Here is a 20,377-nt window from a genome sequence, read left to right on the forward strand (position 1 = left end):
ATAGTTAGTCCCTTTCTGTTTAGCACTACAGCAGGAATGTTGCAGCCCTCAGATTTAGGTCTGAAGTGCTAAACAATGCTAAATTGCCAATAACACATTTTCACTAAAAAGTATTTTAAATACTCTTTGTCATATGGACAGCTCTCTTCAAAAGTTCTGTTCTCACCTTTGAGTTCAAAACTAGGGAAATGGTGACATTAGCATAATGTCTTGGGAGATGGATTTATATATCAAAATAAAGGACATTCTGATTTCAGAAACTTTCGTTAACAAAAAAATCATATTTCATAGGAATAAAATAACAAAGAACATAACCAGGAATCAAAATTTTTTTTGAAGACAAAACTAATAATGCTTCAATAATTCCTTCATTGTTCAAAGCAGAACAGTCAGCTTTTAACAGCTGAATGGAAGCTCTCACTAGTTTTCTGGCCAGCACTGGAAACAGCAATCAAGAGAACTTGGAAGTGAATCATTACAGGCCTTACTTCTCCTTATCACATACCAGGGGAAGAATTTTTCTTAGTGCATGAGACCAAGCAAAATGCTCTGTGCCTTCAACCAGTGAACCACTGGTTTGCAGGAGCTCTGTGCCCACACTGGGCACGCTCTCTGCAGAGCACACCCAGGCTCCTGGTGCCCAGGCACAGCTCCTGGGTGTTGTCTGCAGCTGTGGGACCACGTCCTGCTGGGCACATGGCAATGACCCTTCCAGCTGCACGCTCAGCCCTGTGCCCACCAGCCTTGAAAGTCAGGCAGCATCAAATCAGACCTTTTAGGAAAACTGCTACAAGCTGTTTTCTTCTTTGGACTGGCTGAGTCAGGCTTGCAAATTTTTTTCATTTACCACCATCAAAAAATGAGGATGAAATTAAACAAAATCTAACTTTCTACTTAGTGGTCAATAAATATGAAAATGCAATGAATAAAATACTCTGTTTCTCATGTATTCCACTAAACATGCAATCCAATCCAGCCTTTATGCTTCAAAGCATGACTTGTATTTCACATGCTTTCTAGGGCACAGAGTTCTGTGACACAACAAATACAGACTGCAAGTTTGAAACATAGATGTTCAACTGGTTCTTCTGAGGTCATTTATTTGGTTGGATTCCTTTTGAGCATGAAACATTTCTATAATGTCTGACAAAATATGGAAACATTCTCAGATGAAAGGATACATGCATTCCAGAAAATAATCCACTGAAATCTAAAGAACCTCTTCTTGGAATACTTAAGTGCAAACTCTTCAGTTATGCAATTTTAATATGGTGGAAAGAAAGAAGTGTAAGCTATTAAATTTTTTTTAAAGCATAGGAAGCAAATTAAAACAAAATAACATACATATTATTAATGAACAGCTACAGTGCAAGGTGCGTAATTACATGTTAATTAAATTCTCCCCTTATTATAGCTACAGTGCCTCAAAATAATGTTTTCCCTCTATGTATTTTCCTTGTAGCAACATTTCCTGAAAAAAACCATAGGTGTAAAGCAGAAACTGTTAAGTATTTCACAACTGGAAGAATAAAACTGCACCTTTTTTTTTTTTTTAAGTCAGAATTTAAAACTGTATTCAGAAATAAACTGAACTTCAACGTGTTTTAATTACCTGCCCTTCTGTTTATAATCTTCAACTTAAGTCTAAACTAAACAACAACGCTGGCAGAACACCATAAATTTGAGGAACTGGGATGAAATACTTCAAAGTAAATGTTAACAAAACCATTTTCCTCTATACAAAAGTAATTTGATTCAGGTAGTGAGCCAGCCTTTGTATGTGCCATCCCCTACTGCCCAATTCCTGCAAAACCCAGCATCACCTTTCTTATCTGGCTATTTAGGACTTTTCAATTTTTCTCTTCACCAAGTCTAAGCTTCTTCCTGCATTTGCAGCTTTTCTTTTAAGTCTGCCTGTAAAGCAAATCAGAAGAAAGAAGAGGTTATGATGGAGCTATCTTAGGGTGCACATTGTCTTTGTGGTCTTGACACAGAGTGGAGCAGCAAGGCAGCCATTATCCTCCACACCTTCCTGTTTTGCAGACAGACCGGTGTTGCCGTCTGTCCTTAGGCGATAGCGCGTTATCACATTGCCCTGCACCATTCCGATGGATGGCACGGCTGCCATGAGCAGGAAGGGATCTGGGACAGCCATTCCTCACCTAACCTTGTCTTGGAGATAAGCTAATTTTCCTCTATTCCCAGACAGCCTTTACCAATAGACACCAAATCAGAAAAATTGCTTTGGGACCGGGCTGTTCCTAGTGTTTGCCTTTGCTGCAGATGTTTGTTCTCTAGTGTAATGTGTTTTATTGAAACAGTGCTGGAATTAAAAAGCATTACTGAAAATGAACAATAAAAAACCGTATTTCTGTGATGCTGCTTGTCTGTCTTAATTACAAACACAATTATGAATATGCATCTCATTCTGGAAATCCAAACTGCTGTAGACATTGAGTGTTTAATTTGCAATGTAACATTTGTGGGGAAGGTACAGGGGTTGTGATGTATTCTAATGAAATCTTTGGCAGTGATAATGCATAGCAACCTCTGATTGTAGAGCACTTGGAAATGTGGGATCACTGGAAAAAGGGGCCACAAACACTGGTGTTTTATGGGTAACTTGTATATTTTTCAGTATGAGAATTGCTCACTGCAAAAAGACAAGAGACATGGAAAGAGTGCAATGACAGTATTTCTAAGAGTCATAAAGTTTTGTTCAAACAACTGGGACAGGCTGACAGGTCTTTTACAGACTCTACATAAACTGCTCCAAAACTCAGAGTTACACTCTTAATGGAATTCAGGTAATTTTGATAAAGCAAATGGATTTGTACCAGAAGCATGGATTTGTACCAGAAGCACTTGCAGTAACTTGACATTTTAGGAACTTTTGTGGCTTGCCAGTCCTAGAAATCCCTGTTAGTGCTATTCTGCAATATATCAATGGGTAACCACAGCTGAAAGGTTTTCAAAGTTCTCAGTAGCTCAGATTAGAACCAAAAGGCTGGAATTTGTCTCTCAACTTTTAATCTTTGGAAATGGTCTTCACCATATTCAATTCAAGAATCTACAAATACGTCTTCATCCCTTTATGTGATGTGTATACTTGGTTGCTGGAACAATGATCCTCTAGGCTAACAAAGATCCTCAACTCCCAGCCACTCCAGATGCCTTTTCTTCTCCAGTTTTTACACACCTCTGGCTCTGGTCCTACCTCTACTGAAAATCATCTGCCACCACACTTTGCTATGGCTGCTGCTGAGACCACTCAGTGTCAGCACTGTGATACCAGACCAAAAGTTATTTTCTAGACTCAATTAGTGCAACAGTTGCATTGTTAATGCCTATATTGAGACATAATGAAGATTGTGAAACTATATTTCACACATAACAAAGGACAGTATGAGTTTGATCATGAATCAGGTAAAAATCTAATTATAAGACTGCTTTGGAGGTCAAAAAACTGAGAAAACAGGTGAAAATGATACACTGGTGAAAGAATTAAAACCTGAGGGGAAATTATTTTTTTTGTATACAACCAGAGTTGCAAACAAACAAACAAACAAAAAAAAAACCAAAAAAAAAAAAAAGGCATTTTTCTCATCTGTGCAGTCTTGTAAAGAAAAAACCAAAAAACCTCCTAGCACTGATGTTAATGGCATGAAGGTCAAGTGAAAACCAGATATTTACTCTTTTCTATTGATAGGGACAGGAATGAGATAACACAGGCCAGAGATTCCCTCCCATTTCTAAAGACATGTTGAAATGGAATATGAACTCAAATAGGTTCATCTAATGATCTAATCTAGTCTAATTTATATAATAATTCATACAATAATTCTAATTCATATTTCCCACTGATGCATAGTACAAGCAAAGCAATTTACCAATACCATAGTATTTTCAGATAATATTAGGTATTTATTAAACTGCTGCTTAGTCAATAGTGTCTAATGTGCTGTATCTGAAGTTCAAAGTGCCCTATGCCACCTGGTTCTTGCCAGTAAGACCAAATTCCAGCAGCTCCTTGGTGCAAATCTGTCCTAGCAAATCTGTTCTTTGGCTTTCAATCATTTCCTGTTAATTCCAGTGACAGCAGCTTCCTTCTCTTCCATGAACCTCACAGAAAGAAATCATAGACTCCTCAGAGTCTGAAGACCACATACTGACAGCTGATCTGTTTCATTAAGGCAGCTCTTGTGTAGTCACACACCTACCAGACAAAGCCTAAAATTGGCATAAGTGAGTAATTTCTTACACAAATTGAAGGATGTGTGACATAGATGCATCTAACAATTTATATTAAGCACACATTGCATATACTCCAGTACAGCAGCTGGTCCTGAACCCCTAAGAAGGAATTTTATCACTGACATCACTGAGAGCAGGATTTGGCCTGTGTTTTTGACACATAGTAAGGCTGAAGATATATGTTGTCATATTATTGAGTATTTTTTATCTTATCATATGTAAGCTGACTAAACTAGGAGTTATTTATAGAGGCTAATTCCCATTTTTACAGCATATGGATGTGCTTTTTGCCAGCTTTAGCACAAACACAGTTTATATTCATTAAGACTGAGCTAGCTAATTAACCATAGACAGAATTAGTGAATAGCTTTCTAGTAATAGTACCTCAAGGTTGCCAATAATTTCATTTGGGATTTCACACACTGCAGACTTCTCCTCTTCAGCAGTGACACCAGCTACAGCCTCGGAAGATTCTGCCCCTGGACAGGGCTCTTGCAGGCAATCCCCCTGGTCAGTCCCCTAGCAGCAACCAGCCAGAGGAAACACTGAGTTAGAACATCCTCCTGTCCTCTCTGAGACCCAGCAGCACCAGCACGAAGAGAGGCAACAACACAGAGCTGCTTTTGGGAAGCACTGCCTTGACAGAGACCATCGTGGCTGTCTCACACTGCCCAGGCCAGGCAGACACATCCTCCCACAGGGTGAGAGCCCAGATGGGCTCACTCAAATAAATGTTCTCTGCTGACTCATTATTGCATTAAATGTCTTTTCATTCAATCTTGCAAGAGAATGCATGCTATGTTCTAGAGAATAAATGCCATCAGTGACTGGGATCCAATGGAAATTCATAGAAAAACAGCTTAAACACACCCCTCCCCCCTTGCCCCCAATAAACTAAAAGGAACAAAACTGTACCTGAGATTCTGTTGCTGAAGCTGAGGGGGAAAGTGCAGGTTGGTCAAGTTCAATCTCATCCTGGTAGTATTAAATAGAAAAAAAAAAAGAAAAAAGAAGAAAGTAATTTAGGTTTAATTATTGCTCAGAGGTTTCTTGCAGTTTTTTTAAATGGAAATGAAATGGTTGGCAAACAGCAAAAAACAATACCTTTTCTGTTACTATCCAGGTGCTCAGAACTGGAAAGCATTCTGAAAATGATTATAGATCAGCTTTAATTTCTAGTTGCATCTCAAGGGGCCCTCTTTATAATGCTTGGAAAGAACAGATGATTTTCATAATTTCATAACACTACAGCTTCTTACTCATGTGGATAATTACGTTTAGAAAACACAGTGCTTAGGTAACATTCTGTCTTCCCACTGCAAATTTGTCACTTCTGAATGGGGACACTGTTGCAGTTTGGAATTGCAGGGGAGTATCAAAGGAGTCAGTTGGAGTGAAGTTGCAGTGACACAAAATCAAATAAGGCCCTAAGGAAACTATTTTAATATGTAACTATAATTTAAGAGTTGCTAATGGTCCAAGTTTTGCTGCTTCTTCTTGTTGCTTTGCTGTGACCGTGGGAACCTCACTGCAGAGAGGGGGACCATGGGACCTGCAGCTCCAGGAATGCTCTGACAAGGGCATGGCTTTTCCCACCTGGAGCAGCTGGATGGAACACCAAGTCCACGCTCAGGTTCTCAGGAGTGATGCACAAGGCAGCCCTGTGTCCTCTAAAGGAAGAAGGTTTTGTGTCCTACTTTAAAAAAATGGATGACAGAAAACATATGTGCCAAATAGGGCGAAAAAAGGCATTAGTGGCCAAGCAAGGAGCAGGATACAGCACTGAAATGGTGTGTCTGGGGCCTCTGCAGGGGAAGTGCCCATCGAGAATACGAGGCAGATGTTCCAGTTCTGAGTCAGCGATTACAAACAGGATTTTGCTTGGATGGTGTAAGTAAACGACATTAATTCACATCAGGGTAATTGCAATTCCCATAAATTAATTTCCTCATACTTTTGAAATTCTAGCTAGGTTGATATTTGGGTCATTTAGTTACTTGCTACAGTTAACACGCTGAAAATATTAAAGCTTCTATACATCTGCAGAAGTGATAGCAACAACTGAAAATACAAAGTTAGACCTAGCCACTTCATTACAATAAAAATCTCTTTTGTAGTCCTAAAAGCTTTTCAGAACTTCTGTTTGGACTCTGTCACTACCACCAAGGTTCCCTGTTATGTGTGAGCTCAGTAAAGTAGGTAGATAGCATTAGCCCGTGTTTATAAGAACCTAACAGGCTGACAGAAAGATTTGCAGATTGTAACCGAGGAGAAAAACAGAGTTATAGAAGCATTTTCTTTTATCACTGTAATTCAAATTTTCAGCACTTTGTCAATGCCTACATACTCACAAAAGAAATAGTCAGAAAGTTTGTGCTTGGAATCAAAATGAAAAAACTGACTCAAACTGTATTTCTTTCAAAAACAAAGACACATTGTATTCAAATTCTAGTTTTTAAAAAACTAGAGCTTTTTTAATTTAGCAACTATCTCAATTTTCTTCCCTTATATTTTCTTATTAAAAATATTAGCTGAAGTGGATGACAATTCAAAATTACTTTCTGCTTCCTTAAAATAATATTTTTTGCTTAGTAACCTATTCACTAAAAATATATTTTTTATTTAGATTAAATTATCATTCCATTTATTTTCTCCAGTCCAAATTAAAAAAAAAATCAAATTATGTAATAAAAATAGACCATGTTTTTAGAATCAATTCCAAGCCAATCAAATACACTTTTGCTGCATGGATAAGATTTTTTAGAGGTTCTGTTTTTCTGAATAATATTTTTACTTCACTGCGTCTTTTTACAGAGAGCCATTCTTTACTCATCTGTTCCATGTCTAATAATAACTCTTGGATCATTAAGAAATAACTAAATTACAGCAGAACTAGTCTCTTTAATGAGCCATAATAGTCCCAACAGTCAGCCAAAAGTTTTTTTTAAAGACTGTGAAACTTCAGTGTAGAATATGAAGCTTTTTGTTTAGTAATAACAAGTTTATGAGCAGGACTACAGTTTACAGCCAAAATATAGTGACCTAAAAATGCCATTCTGCATTGCTCCCTTCTATACATTGTGTCCTTAACAAGTCCAGAGGAAAATTAGAACGAATGAATTGTGGTGAGAGCCCGAAGCCAACAAACGTATTTAAATGAATCCTTCTGATGCAATACTTTCCTTTAAAAAATACAATTAAGTCTTTGTGTTTCCTTTGAACAAAACATCATGTTTAATAGCACCAATGGCTCTGTAGTAAAATCTATTTAAAAACAGAGAAGCAGACACAGTAAGTTTTATACAGTTACAAAGGTTTTAAAAAAATGTTGCTAGTTTCTGAAGACTGAGTAAATTTATGGTGAATTACTTCCACTGACCTACATTAAAAACTTCACTCTCCTTTTTTTAATTCCTGAAGATTTGTCATTATGTGAGCATTATTCACTATGACAAAGATGTATTACTCAAAGTGTCCTCTTGAATCAATATAACTATCGAAATGTGAGGAACAGTTTGGCAAGATGATAATGCCTTAAAAATTAATTGGCAATATTTTCCTGCACACTGCGGTCCAGCGGGTCCACAGGAATTCAAACATCAAGACATTGTGAGGCAGTTGCACAAATGTAGCTGGCATATCAGTGTCAGCTGCTCTGAAAGAGACTGAAAGGACAATTAGGTGCACTATTCTTACCAGTTCTGAGGTGAGGTGGGGTGCCAGGAGGCCGCTGGGCCGGGAAGTCAGCACAGCTTGACATGGGCTGATGGGTCAGCAGCACCTCCCCAGCCCAGGGCACCAGCCTGGCTGAGAGCAGACACTGCTCTCAGAGCACAGCCCCGTGCCACAGCCCTGCTCTGCAATTCTTACTGCTACAAGTCTGCATACAGGCAGGTTTGTATAAAAAGCGCTGTGTTGTTCTGTACATAAACTCATACACTTTTCTTGTTGTTGAGAGGTAGCAAATTGCCTTTTTACAAATGTAGGCAGAGAAAAGACAGTAAGATAGTACAGAGGGAAATTTCTACAACAGAATGATAACAGGAAAGAAGATTGGTAAAGCGTTCTAATAGATGAATTCCACAGATGTGGTAGTTATAATAAAATTAGCTTTGCATAACTTACCAATATACCATTGCATTTTCTCCCTGATGTTATCTCTTACTTAAATTAATTTTTCTTAAGTTACTATTATTACAGATTTTATCCATTCTGTATTTTATTATTTAAAGTTTCTGTGGCATATAACAAGCCCTGGCTGATAGTGTTACTTTTAATAATACATATAAGAGGTTTTAGTATTATAGAAATGGCTGCTGGGAATATCTTAATAGTCATAGCACAGAATGTCTGCTCTCAAAATACTATGTAGATTAAAACTAGCTATTTACTTACACTCTAATTCAAGGCATTGAAAAGGTTTGCAGTATTTATGTATGTGGTATGAAGGGGAACAATCTACTCCAGGAATAAATATCAGAGTTTGGGAATTAGCAAAGCTAAGGTCAAGGTCAGTTTGGCTTTACTAACATGCTTACTGAAAATGAGAATTCAGAGTTTATGTTTACTTATTTCATAAACGAGAAAAAAGACTGAGGGGGTGATGCATTTGCCTCTTTGATAGAAAGCTTTTGTACCACAGAAATATTTTAAAACCAAATTCTCAGCTTGATATTACCTGAAATTCTTACTCCTTTCTACACAGTCTTAACATAAATTCTCTGCAGCTAAACTTACCAAACACAGGAAAAGAATTATTTATAAGGATTGGAAAAAAGATCCCACGTTCAACATGGACCATTTCTAAAGTCTCATAACATCTTTCCAAGCCTTTCAATGGATATAGGTTTGATTTATATGAAGGGCAGATGAATTTCAAAAAGGGAGTTCTTTGTGCATTATTCTTTATATTCAAATCACCTGTGCAGTTTTTACTTGTATGCCATGGGACCTTATCCTACCAGAGGCCTGCACAGATTTCTCTCATATGTATGTGAGCTTTGCTATCAAACAAACTCTGTAATACAGAGGATTTACAGAATTTACATTAGTTTGCTATTCATGCTAAACATGGTGGGCCCCACACCTACAAATGTGCTGAATTTCAGCTGCTGCAATAAAAGGCACTTACAAGAGGTGGTTTGTTGGATGCCTGTATTTCATGTGGTTGAATTTGAATGAATACCTAATGGACAGAGATGCACTGACTCAAACCAGCCTGCTTTTTTTAATCCCTCCCCTTTTACCTGCCAGCATATGCAAACTCAACAAATCCACCCCACCTGCCTGCGGAGGCATCGCCCACGAGCGTTCCCACAGGAGGTTCCTGGGAGCTGCTGATAGCTCTACAAACACATCTGCCATCCTCTTCTGCAGCAACTGAGTACACGAGGTCCAAAGGATTTTACAAAGCACTCAAAAACTTAATCCAGATACCTGATCTCTGTGGTGTGACTGAGGTGGCGGAGCTTCCTCCTGCACACCCTCACTACACACATTTGTATTAATATTAAAAGTAGAATTAAGATCAATGAGGGCCTAAAACTCTGCCTCTGAAGGATGTCCCTGGCTGCTAATGATGCACATGGAAATTCTGTGTGCGTGTTCCTGGGCAAGAGTTTTCAAACCACTACTCCTAAAAGAAACAGGGGTTCAGTGAGTCAAAGGTAGGCTTTATGCTCTTATTCCTGCATTTCAAAAATCCAAGTCAATATGTTCTAAAAGAGTTTTCCATGTTTCTGATCTGTGATGTGAATCGACTTTGCTGACAATACATTAGTAAAGAATCTAGTCTAAAATAGCTATTTGAAGCAATTTGGTGCCTACATTGACAAAACAGGATCTCCTCCTCCCCCCAGGAAGCTGTAAATCAGTCAGTGACATCTGGCCTCAAGGACATCAGAGTCATCTGAAATGTGGTAATTTATATTAATGAACATCAATATTAATTTTTAAATAAAAAGAATTTGCTACTGCCATTATGTTTACATAAGAAATATTATTTATAGCTTGTGTTCCTCCTTTCCTACATTTCGCCCATAAATTACTGTAAGGAAACACAATGTCACAGTTATAAATATTTTTCCTTGGAGTTAAAGCTTTTACATATCCTCTTACTGTTTTCAGTAACTACATGAGGACAACCAGGATTTTCTTGCTACTCCAGGAGCTGCTGCCAATTTTAATGCTTGACTGAGTAGAAAAGGGTGCTTCTACAAAAACAACCAAAGCCTTCATCTCCAGAGATATCTTAATGCAGAGTGTCCTTAATGCCTAGATTCTGTAAGAATCTATCTTAACATACCAGGAAAAAAACCCAACAATAAAACCCCCTGATTTTACTAGGCTGCAGTTGTCTTCTACTGCTTTCACCAAGCTTCCAGTTATTGCTGCCAATTTGCAGATTATTTAGAAAGACAAAATAAAAGACAAAAAATCCCAGCTGGCTTTAATGCTGAGGACACATCACTGAATGATTCACCTTGGAATGGTCACTCTAAATTCACATTGCATTTAGCATTGCCAAATCTCCCAGAGTTATGGGATTACAAGAGAATCTCAGCTTTCATTTAAAAATAAAGTTAGCTCTTATGGTTGCAGAGGAAAGATTGAAAACATGAATCTTAAAAGCTAAAAAACTAGACAGCAAGGAAAAAGAACCAAACAATTATTTTTAAGAAACTTATTATTTTTTGGGATACCTCTCATCATTCTAAATACTCAAGGCTAACATAACCCTTTAAAAAATATGTACAGATTTTCAGGAGGGGTGAACAATTTTGGTTTCTTTGTTCTTGAAAGTGCAACTCTTGCATGTCTGGACTCTTCAAAGTATGAACTCCCCCCTTTCCACTTCAAGGGGCTATGGAACAAGCCATGGAAAGCAAAGAACAACCAGCTCCTATATTGGCCACACAATCATAATCAACAGGGATCTAAAGTCATTTAAAAAATAAACAAAAAAACACCACAAGCACCGTTCCCACAGGAACCACCTATCTAGAGCTACAAATGGTTTTTAAAAATGAAGGCCCTTTTATTACTCATATGATCACATCTGAAAACCACAAAAATAACTTCTGTTGAACCCAATGAAAAACAGGCAGTGGCATCCACCTTTATCAGGCTGGAGCTTTAAACTTGTTGTGCATCTTTTTTACCACATTACTTTATCAGTAAAGAACCAATATGAATGCTGAAAACATTATGATAAAAACGTGAAACAAAATTTGGCCAGGGGCATCTCTGCACCTCTTTCAGGGACCAGGCTTCAAACATTTTATAAATACTGCAATTCCATACTCTCAGAAAACCAATTTGCATGAGAGCACGTGCCTTTGGCAACGAAATGGCCTATAAGAATTAAATTGCTTGGGGGGCTGGTATTCATCACACCTGCTTTAGGGGCTCAGTCAACCCCCTAAACCTCTGCTTGCAGGAAGTGCAAAGACAATTGCCTCTCCTGAGAGACAGTCAACTAAGATAAATTAAGAACCTAAAAATTCCTTAATGTACCTGCCCTGGACTGCAGCAAGCACAGCCTGCTCTCTGGCCTTTTCCCAAGGGGAACCTAGGAAAGCTCACTCGGAGTCCCTGGTTTGCCTGGTGTAAGAAGCATGAAATATTCCCTTTTTTATTCAAATGGTCACTGTAGGAACTCAGAGATGATTACCAGCACCACGTGTTCCTCCTGCACCCTGAGTGTCTAGGGAAACAGTCAGACAGCTGTTGGCAGTATCCTGGACTGTTATTTACAGGTGTTACATCCGAGATGCAGCAATATCTCACCAACTCTTACTGTTCCACAGGGCTTTAGGTCAGCCTCAGGACTTCCAAAAAAAGCCTGCTAATGTAGACATGCCTGTTTCCAGCATGTGTGAATCTCCAGTGTGTCTCAGGCTCTGCACACACCAGTTCAGAGCAGCCTGTGTGCCCCTGCAGCTGAGCACCACCAAACTTCTCTCAGTTCAGCAGGCACACTTCAGGCTTTACCTAAACAGGAAAAAAAGGCACCAAGATTCCAAAAACCTAGGAAAACTAAATCCCTCCACTTTTTAGAACAAAAAGGGCTAGAGAAGAGCCCAGGGGCGCCTGCAGAGAGCAGAAAAATAGCATTTTGCTGTTGGCACAGTGAAGGGCAGTCACTGCCTGATGCTGGAAAGAGGTCCCACCTCCTGCCTTTGTCTGCCACTGCTCTTGGACAGCCTTCCCTTTCTACCCACTTCCTCTGAAATCAGCGTTTTCTCCACACAAGACTGGTCATGGACAAGCCCCTCACACAACTGTCCTGTGCTCTGCACGCTCTCTCAGCACCAAATGCCAGATGAACAAGCTCTCTCCAAACTCCTCTCAGTCATTAGGTGCATTAGATGTGGATAGGCTTGTCTGTATTGATTCACCCCCAGCTGATGCTACAGAAAATAGCTGCACTAACATTTAAAAGGTTGCTTTAAAAAAACCCCAAACCAACACAACCCAAGGAATATTGATCCAGTGCTAAAAGGGGGAAGAAACTGCTCACATAATTTCAAAAATACAATATAGATTTTTTTAAAGAAAAAATGCCACATTAGAAAACTGCAGAATATATGGCCACATAAAAATGGGGAGCTTGTGTTCTTTGTTATTAGACCTAAAACATAAGATCTTTGCCTGAGTGTGTAAGTTTCTGTTAAAACAACAATTTGTCCTGTGGACTGTAAATTCAATTACTGTTTTTATTGGAATCACATTTTGCTTTGGAAACAATCATGCAGAAAAACAACCAGTAACTTAGACATCTTAAAAACATCTCAGAACAGGCATGGCTCTGAGAACAGATCGGTTATGGTAATTCTTCCACTGTGAACTGCAAGGTTTTTTAAATCCATTTCCATATTTTTAATTAACACCTAGTTAAAAAAAATAATCTTACTGTAGGTCATTTTAATCACAAATGGGAAAACAAATTTGTTTTATCAGAAAATGGATTCAACACTATTTTAGGGACTTATTTTTCATGTTTTTATCATAAAAATTAAGCCATTAGCATATATTTCCCAATGTAGGAATGCAGAAGCAAGCCAGCTCTCTGAAATTTCAGAGTTACAGTTTTCAGTCACCTCTCAATGTGAAACTAGTCTATTTTAACACCAGAATATTTGATCAGCACACACAAACCCTCCACATAAGTCTAAGGTATCGGTGCTTCTTTACAACTCTATTTCTATGGAATTTCAATCAGCAGAGTTGTAACCACGGCCTGTTAGTCTAAAGAAACCCTCCCTTCCTTATATGATTTTGTGCCCCAATATAAAGAGGTTCTCTCATTACATATGTGTTCATAAATCTGTTTATGCTGCATCTCCGTGTGTGTGCCTGTGTTTGTTTTAACTCTCCCTTAGAATCCTGTCATTCACGTTAGATAAAAACGCAGCTGTGGGTAAGGGCAGGGTTGGTCTGTGAATGCAGGAGTTAAACAAAGCCTTGCCTCAGCACAGCTTGGCTAGGTGGGTGATTTGAAATCTAGTAAAGCTTCCCCTTGGTAAACTGCCAAAGCCAACCACACCTTGGATGATGTGAGGTTGTTTTTGAGAAGGTAACTTCTCCTTGCAGATTATCTCCTCCCACTTCAACTTGGAAGGTTTCTGAGAACAGTCATTTCCATTTCTGTTGGGGCATGAAATGGTTTCTGCTGAAAAATAGCATAAATCTCATTCTGCTTTGACTTGTTAGGAAGCTCATGACAAATCACATAATCCAATGTGGATTTTTAGAATTTGTTTCAACAATGCATGGGAAGAAACAAACATTTCTACTGAATAATTTCTCTCCAATTAAAAAAAACAAATTAAAAACAGTCTCTTAACTCCTTATCCCTTATAAACTCTGTTTACTACATCTTATAGAAAATCACCATACTCACAAGTAACAGAACTAACAAAAATCTAACATTTGGTCAAAGATTTCCACAATCATACAGAATTGTATCATCACTCAGAACAGAGAGCAAACACTTTCAGCTCTGGAGTGACAATCTAGAGCCAGCCATAGAATAAGTGAAGATAAAGGGTATTGCATTGAGTTGTACACTGCAGCCTTTCCTCTCCTCCCCTTGTGCTTTGTCTCTCTGAGAAACTCTGTTCTACAAAAATAGGCAAAGAACACATGACCACAAAGTTTGCACGCAGTTTGCCTGATGAGATAAAGACAATGTGTCAGCTTTTGATGGGAAAAAATGAAGCAATGATGCCAAAGGGTTTTATTTATTCCTTTCAGCAGCACCTTTTCCTTGGCAGCTTTCCTAAATAGCAATGTCATAAATACCTAGAGGGAGCAAGCACCCAATGGCAGCATCTTCTCTTGAGAATGCAGAGCCATTCCCAGAAACATGACATCTCCTACTCTGAAGCTGCTGTCTTTTGATCTAACCCTTAGAAGAAAGCACTCAGCAGGAAAATCCAATGTGTCTGGATTGCCAAGGAGAGAAGTGGAGGAGAAGATAGGAAAATCACTAATCGCTGGGAAGCTTGGCTAGCAGCACAGAGAAAGGCAGGCTGGATGAGGACACAGGACTTCATTTGGTGCTGTGGAAGAAAAGAGCAAGAGTGATGGGAAGCAGCAACCACATCCCATGGGCAGAGGAGAGGCAGTAAGGCTGAGCATAACCCAGAGATCAGATCAAAGGTCTCACACTGAAGACTCCTGGAGGTGGGCCCCATTAACTTCCTCACCTACATTAAGCTTCTTCCCTCCAATAGTCCCTTGCTCCATTGAGACAAAATGTCACATATCTCAGTCCTTCTATGATGCCATTTTCCATTTTGGTCTTAAAAATGGGCAGAATGTGAAGCAATTCTCACCACTGTCACTGGGTTTGTGCTTTTATGTTGGCCAGAAATATTGACCCCTGCATGGAAAAACAGTCCACACACACACACACACACATATATACATATGTAACTGCTAATTTGCATATATATAGGAAAGGACTGAAAAATAAAATTACAAAAAGGCTTTTAAAGAGGGAGTCGATACCAAGAGCTGAAAACAAAAATGACAGTATTTCCACATTTATAGGACTGACTGGTTTAAGAGTTCTTTACAGGTGTCCATTGTATCATGTATACCCTTATAAGTCATACTGGATGCACAGCTCCATATGGAAGAAACAGAGTTGATAGGAGGTACCTTTGAAAAACTTGGCCCCAGAACCAGAGACAGGTTATTTTTCCATGACAACAAGTAATAGATATATTTCTCTCTCCGTGCTAAATTAGTCTCAAAGCAACACCCTCCATCAGAGAAAGACCTTGAGGTGCTCTTATAATACAAGTGAATGACAAATGGAGCACTTTAACTGGATTTTTAACAGCCCTAAAATTATTAAAATTGTGAACTTTAAATAATTATATTTCAACCAGTGTTTTACTAGTTCTCTCCCTACCTTCTCTGATTTTAATTTTCTCACTTGTCAGCGTGCCTTGGCAGTGAGAACAAGAAAGACCTCAAACCTTTGCTGATTGCCTTCCATACAATCTGATTTCTATAAATTAGAAGTTGCTGATGGGAAAGCAGACAGCACTACCCTTTGATCAAGATACACATCTTGATCTCTTTTATCATTTTTTAAAAAAACAATAATATTACAACAAAAAAAAAATCATCATACAAGCTTTTCGATCAAAGTGTGTCACTGTCTGCTTCCCAGTCGACATACTGCCAGTAAATTGGCGCGGTGCCCGGAATGCGCAGGCAGCAGCTGGTGGGTTTGATTACCATCTGTATAGCCACTAGTGTAGAAAATATTATGTCTCCATCTAGTGGGCATCTGCAGTTTACAGGAAATTTCAAAATGGGTTGGAGCAGACTTCCGTGGGCGGCGGGAGCTTCACGCGACTCCCCAGCAGCAGAACTGGGCTATCTGAAACACGGAGGGCTTTGGAGCCCCGCCCCAGTTCCATCCCTCTGCTGGCACCTGTCCTTGAAATAATGTTTTCTGCAGAGGTATTCATAGAACAACTATTTCTGTTCTCACAACAAACCACCTCTTCCCAGTGCTCTGCAGCACCCTGGAAGCCTTGGTGGCCAAAATCTGAAATGTAAAAGAGGTTACAGGAAACGGAACGTGAGAGCAAGGATGCCATTAATGACCAGAACTCCTGAAATAAAAATAAGGAATGAGATAAATATGCCTAGACAATGTTCCCCTTTATATTAAAATAATACAAACTGCCCCCCAACTACTTAATGGCAGAACAGGTAAAATGTCGATTAACTCTCTCGTATAGTTTCTGATAACATCCTTGACTGAAGAGCAATAGGGGTAACACAAGATACACAAGCCTGTTTATCAGGAGAGTGCCAAGGAAACAGTCTTGGAACACAGATTTTAGAATCCATGTGGCCACCCAAAGGAGAAACTGAGGCACGAGCCACACTACGACAGCTCTCACAACAGTCACAGGACTAGAACAAACAGTTAATAAAGATAAATTCTACTCCACTCATTACACCTTGCTCCTTTTCATCGATTTCCATCCTTTTTGACAACTACTCCACCAGCAATGTACTGACTGGGCATATTTTATGCACAGCCATCTACTGTGAAAACCGTATCCTAATGAAGAATATCAGTACAGCAAAATGAAATAAAAACCAACAAGATCATACTATTGATTTTCTCCATCCACACAGACCAGACCTAAATTCCCTTAGCTTGAGAAATCAGTTGAGATAACTCTCCAACACAGCATGATTACATTTCATTTAATGACTTTTCTGAATGCACGATAGGTCCTGTAACAACTCCTCTTGTTTTTCTGAGTATCTTTTAATAAAGTTGTCCTAAATGTGTTTTGATTTGACACTTAAACTGGTTACAGTAAAGCATTTTTTATTTTTATCATACATTTTGTTACATTAGAGGTGAGTATTACATTATAAATAATTCATTCAAAGGAGCTTCAGTTTAACAGCACCTAATAGACACAGTCACTTAAGGCAGCACACTGGCAAATTCCAGCTTTAAATCAGAAGCTGATCTTTCTTCACATAAAAAAATGAAACTTCTCAGAAGAAAGCATCAGTTTTAAGAAACTCAGGCGTAAGCACTTAAAAATGAAGTCAGTGTGTGCCAACTACTGACTTTTGTACTAATTTATTATATTGCTTGTTTGTGCAGGAAGGGGATGAGATTTGTTTCAACAGAAACTAGAAGAATTAGAAACGACTGTTGCTCCCTCAACAATTTGCTGTGATAGAAGCTTTATTTTTCAGGTCAGCGCTCTCCATTTTTGATTGCTCAATGGGAGTGCCACAATGGCTAAAAAAAGAATGCTCTGAAACTTCAGGAAATAGAAACTGCTGACTACCTGGTGAAGGAATAATGATTTATAATATATGAATAGGGGCAATAATTGGATAGCAGGCTGTACTCAAAGAAGCCTTAATTCACAGATCTGACATCAGAAAGTCATAATCCATCGATCTAGCATAAGAATGATGGATTATGACTTTTTGAGAACATGTAGATATGTCAGCTTCATGAGCATTCCGGGAACCGTAGTCCAAATTGTTTTACTGAGATCATTTGAACAACTGCAGCTTTTTCCAATAAACTGATGCACTAATATTTTGAAATATAAAAGTTCTGTTGTTTTTTTTTTTAATCCTAAAAATCCTCCAACTAAATATCACAGGTTGCCATAACTTGAGATTGAAGATTTCTTTTTTTTAATTGCTTAGAAGTTGTGTGATTTTCTAACAGACATGACAAGTAGTTTAAAACCTAATTGCTTTTTATGTCAAAAAAGTTTCCTATTCGAGTTTGGAGGCAAAATAAACAAGGTGTTTTCTTTCAGGAAAGAATTGACATATTCTATGCATGTTCCCCCCCGGTCTACTTTAGAAAAAGTTATTATGTGGAATTAGATAGAATCCTTTATGAAAAGAAATAATACTCTTGCAATACTTGAATACCTAGAGGTTGAAATATATTTTTTATAGAGAAGCTTTTGACATTTTAAATTTAAAAAAGGACAGTTGGAACTTCACTATCCTCATTAAAAAAAAACAAAAAAACAAACATGGGCTAAGGTTATTGAATAAAATATTCACAAAAGTTCCAGAGATCATTTCCTTGAGCACTGCATACTTATTTAAACGTAAACCAAGATTTCATTCATAAAATTCCATTGCAAAATCTTCCACTGGCTTTTCCCCATTACAATTAAGTGAAAACACCTCTCAATTAACAACTGTGACATTAGACTAATTCAGGGGCTCAGATGCGTAAGACCTCTTCCAAAAATGCTTTCTGCTTCAGTGAAGTGTTGAGAATAAAAAGAAATCTAAAACATTAAATCCAAAATATTACTAAGTATTTTCAATGTATACTCATATTAAAACTATAAAAAACCTGTGACTAAAACATCTTCCAAAGGTATAAGAACTTTATGTTATACAAGTAACAAGGGCTAAAGGGCAAAAGAAACAAACCAAACCAAGCCAGGGTTGCATATGCCCTTATTTTTTTTCTGGAAGTTCATTTGTCGGGGAGGTTGAGTTTCTCCTTCTCTAGTTTTTCTCACCTTATTTTCTTTCTTACTCACAAAATGTTCTAATGGGGGCTTATTAATAAAGGAACTACTTAGGTGAAGTTTTTATTTGATACCCCCTCCCCCTTTGATCTGTTACTGAATAAAGGTACCACAGAGAAAATGTCACAGGGCTCTTTTATAATGGCTGAAATAATTTCTTTCACTAAGTCCTATGTATACATTAAGTAAAGACATCCTGGGTCCAGTGTCAACCCAGATTTCAAAGCAAACAATAACAACAAGACCAAAGGAAGGGAAAAAGCTGCAGGAAAAAAGAATGCACTTTTTAGAGCAGACAGAAGTGATTTACTTCCTTTTGACAACTAAATATTAAATGGCTAATAAAAAAATCACTGCCATGTTCCACAAACTCCTTCCTCTAAACACACCTAACATTCATAAAAGTCTCACATAAAGGAATCACATCACTGAAAAGCAACTACTTCTTTAAAAGAGCCTTAAGCAACAATCACACTGCACAACTGACCAAAAGAGAGGGCACCTCATGCCATTAACTTTTCCGGGGAACTACCATTGGCAGGCTGTAATTACTCACTTGAAGGCAGTCATGAGGACACCATGCCCAACTGTTCTCTGCCTGTGATTTATATGCCTGAGGTAATGACCAGTGGCCAGAATATCAGTGTGGCAGTTCCCTTCAAAGAGCCCATTGTGCAGCACCAAACTGGTTCACTATTACTTCATCGCCAAACCATCTTCTACCTGCATTTTCCTTGGATCCTTTTCCACCTAAGTATTCATCCAGCTCAACTCATTAAGCTCATGCCATTGAATGAGATCAAGCAGGAGGATGGCTACAACCTTTCCAGACTGAAAAAGACTAAACCCTTCGGACTGCATGCAGGGGAAGACATTGAGCATCTCCCAATTCCTCCAAATATTTGGAAGTGTGCATTAGTCCTACCCCTTTCTCTTGTAATTAAACTGCTTGTTTCCTTTCTTCGTCTCCACTGACACCACTAACTCATTTAATGTATGTTATGAAGCACCAGTCAGATGTTAAGTTTCTGCCTTTAATGATGTGTGCTTGAACCAATGACCTTGAAGTGCAAGGCACAATAGCTCTTTACCATTCCCTCAACAGCCAGGCCTTTATTCATCAAGTTTATAAGCAAAACCTGTGTGCAAAAGGAACACTTACTCACTATTATGGTCATTCTGCTGGGGCTGTACATTGAACTGAAAGAATATGAGTTATAAAGTGCATGGGTTAGTAAAATTTAAATCAAGCAAATGTTTAATACTGAGCCATTTCATCTTTTTCCAAAGTTCAGCAAATTTAATACAAAGCATTGAAATTGCACTTCAAGCCCTAAGGCTTGCAATGTTGGAGCCTGCCTGATTAACATAATTAAAAGAATAGCATAACTCAAAATTTAGTAAATAATTAAATATGTGCAGACCTATTGTTTATTTCCAACTGATAGCATGCTTCTACCTAAAAAATTGCACTGCTTCATAGCTGACAAGTTGCTAGAGCACATCCCCTTTTTCTTGCTGTGCATATGATTCAAAAAGCAGAG

General features: G+C 38.3%; 1 protein-coding gene across 1 annotated transcript in view; it reads right to left on the bottom strand.

Annotated features, from left to right (window-relative positions):
* Positions 1-1,189: 1,189 nt before the first annotated feature.
* CABCOCO1 (ciliary associated calcium binding coiled-coil 1) overlaps positions 1,190-20,377 on the bottom strand; it is a 50,692-nt gene continuing 31,504 nt past the window's right edge. The window contains exons 6-8 of the mRNA XM_058810689.1: positions 5,170-5,229; positions 4,639-4,773; positions 1,190-1,914 (exon numbers count right to left, since the gene is read on the bottom strand). Coding sequence (XP_058666672.1) covers positions 1,873-1,914; positions 4,639-4,773; positions 5,170-5,229 — 237 coding nt within the window. The 3' untranslated portion in view covers positions 1,190-1,872. The remainder of the gene's footprint in view (positions 1,915-4,638; positions 4,774-5,169; positions 5,230-20,377) is intronic.

The sequence above is a fragment of the Ammospiza caudacuta genome, chromosome 9 (genome assembly GCF_027887145.1).
Source record: "Ammospiza caudacuta isolate bAmmCau1 chromosome 9, bAmmCau1.pri, whole genome shotgun sequence".
In the NCBI taxonomy this organism is placed as follows: Eukaryota; Metazoa; Chordata; class Aves; order Passeriformes; family Passerellidae; genus Ammospiza; species Ammospiza caudacuta.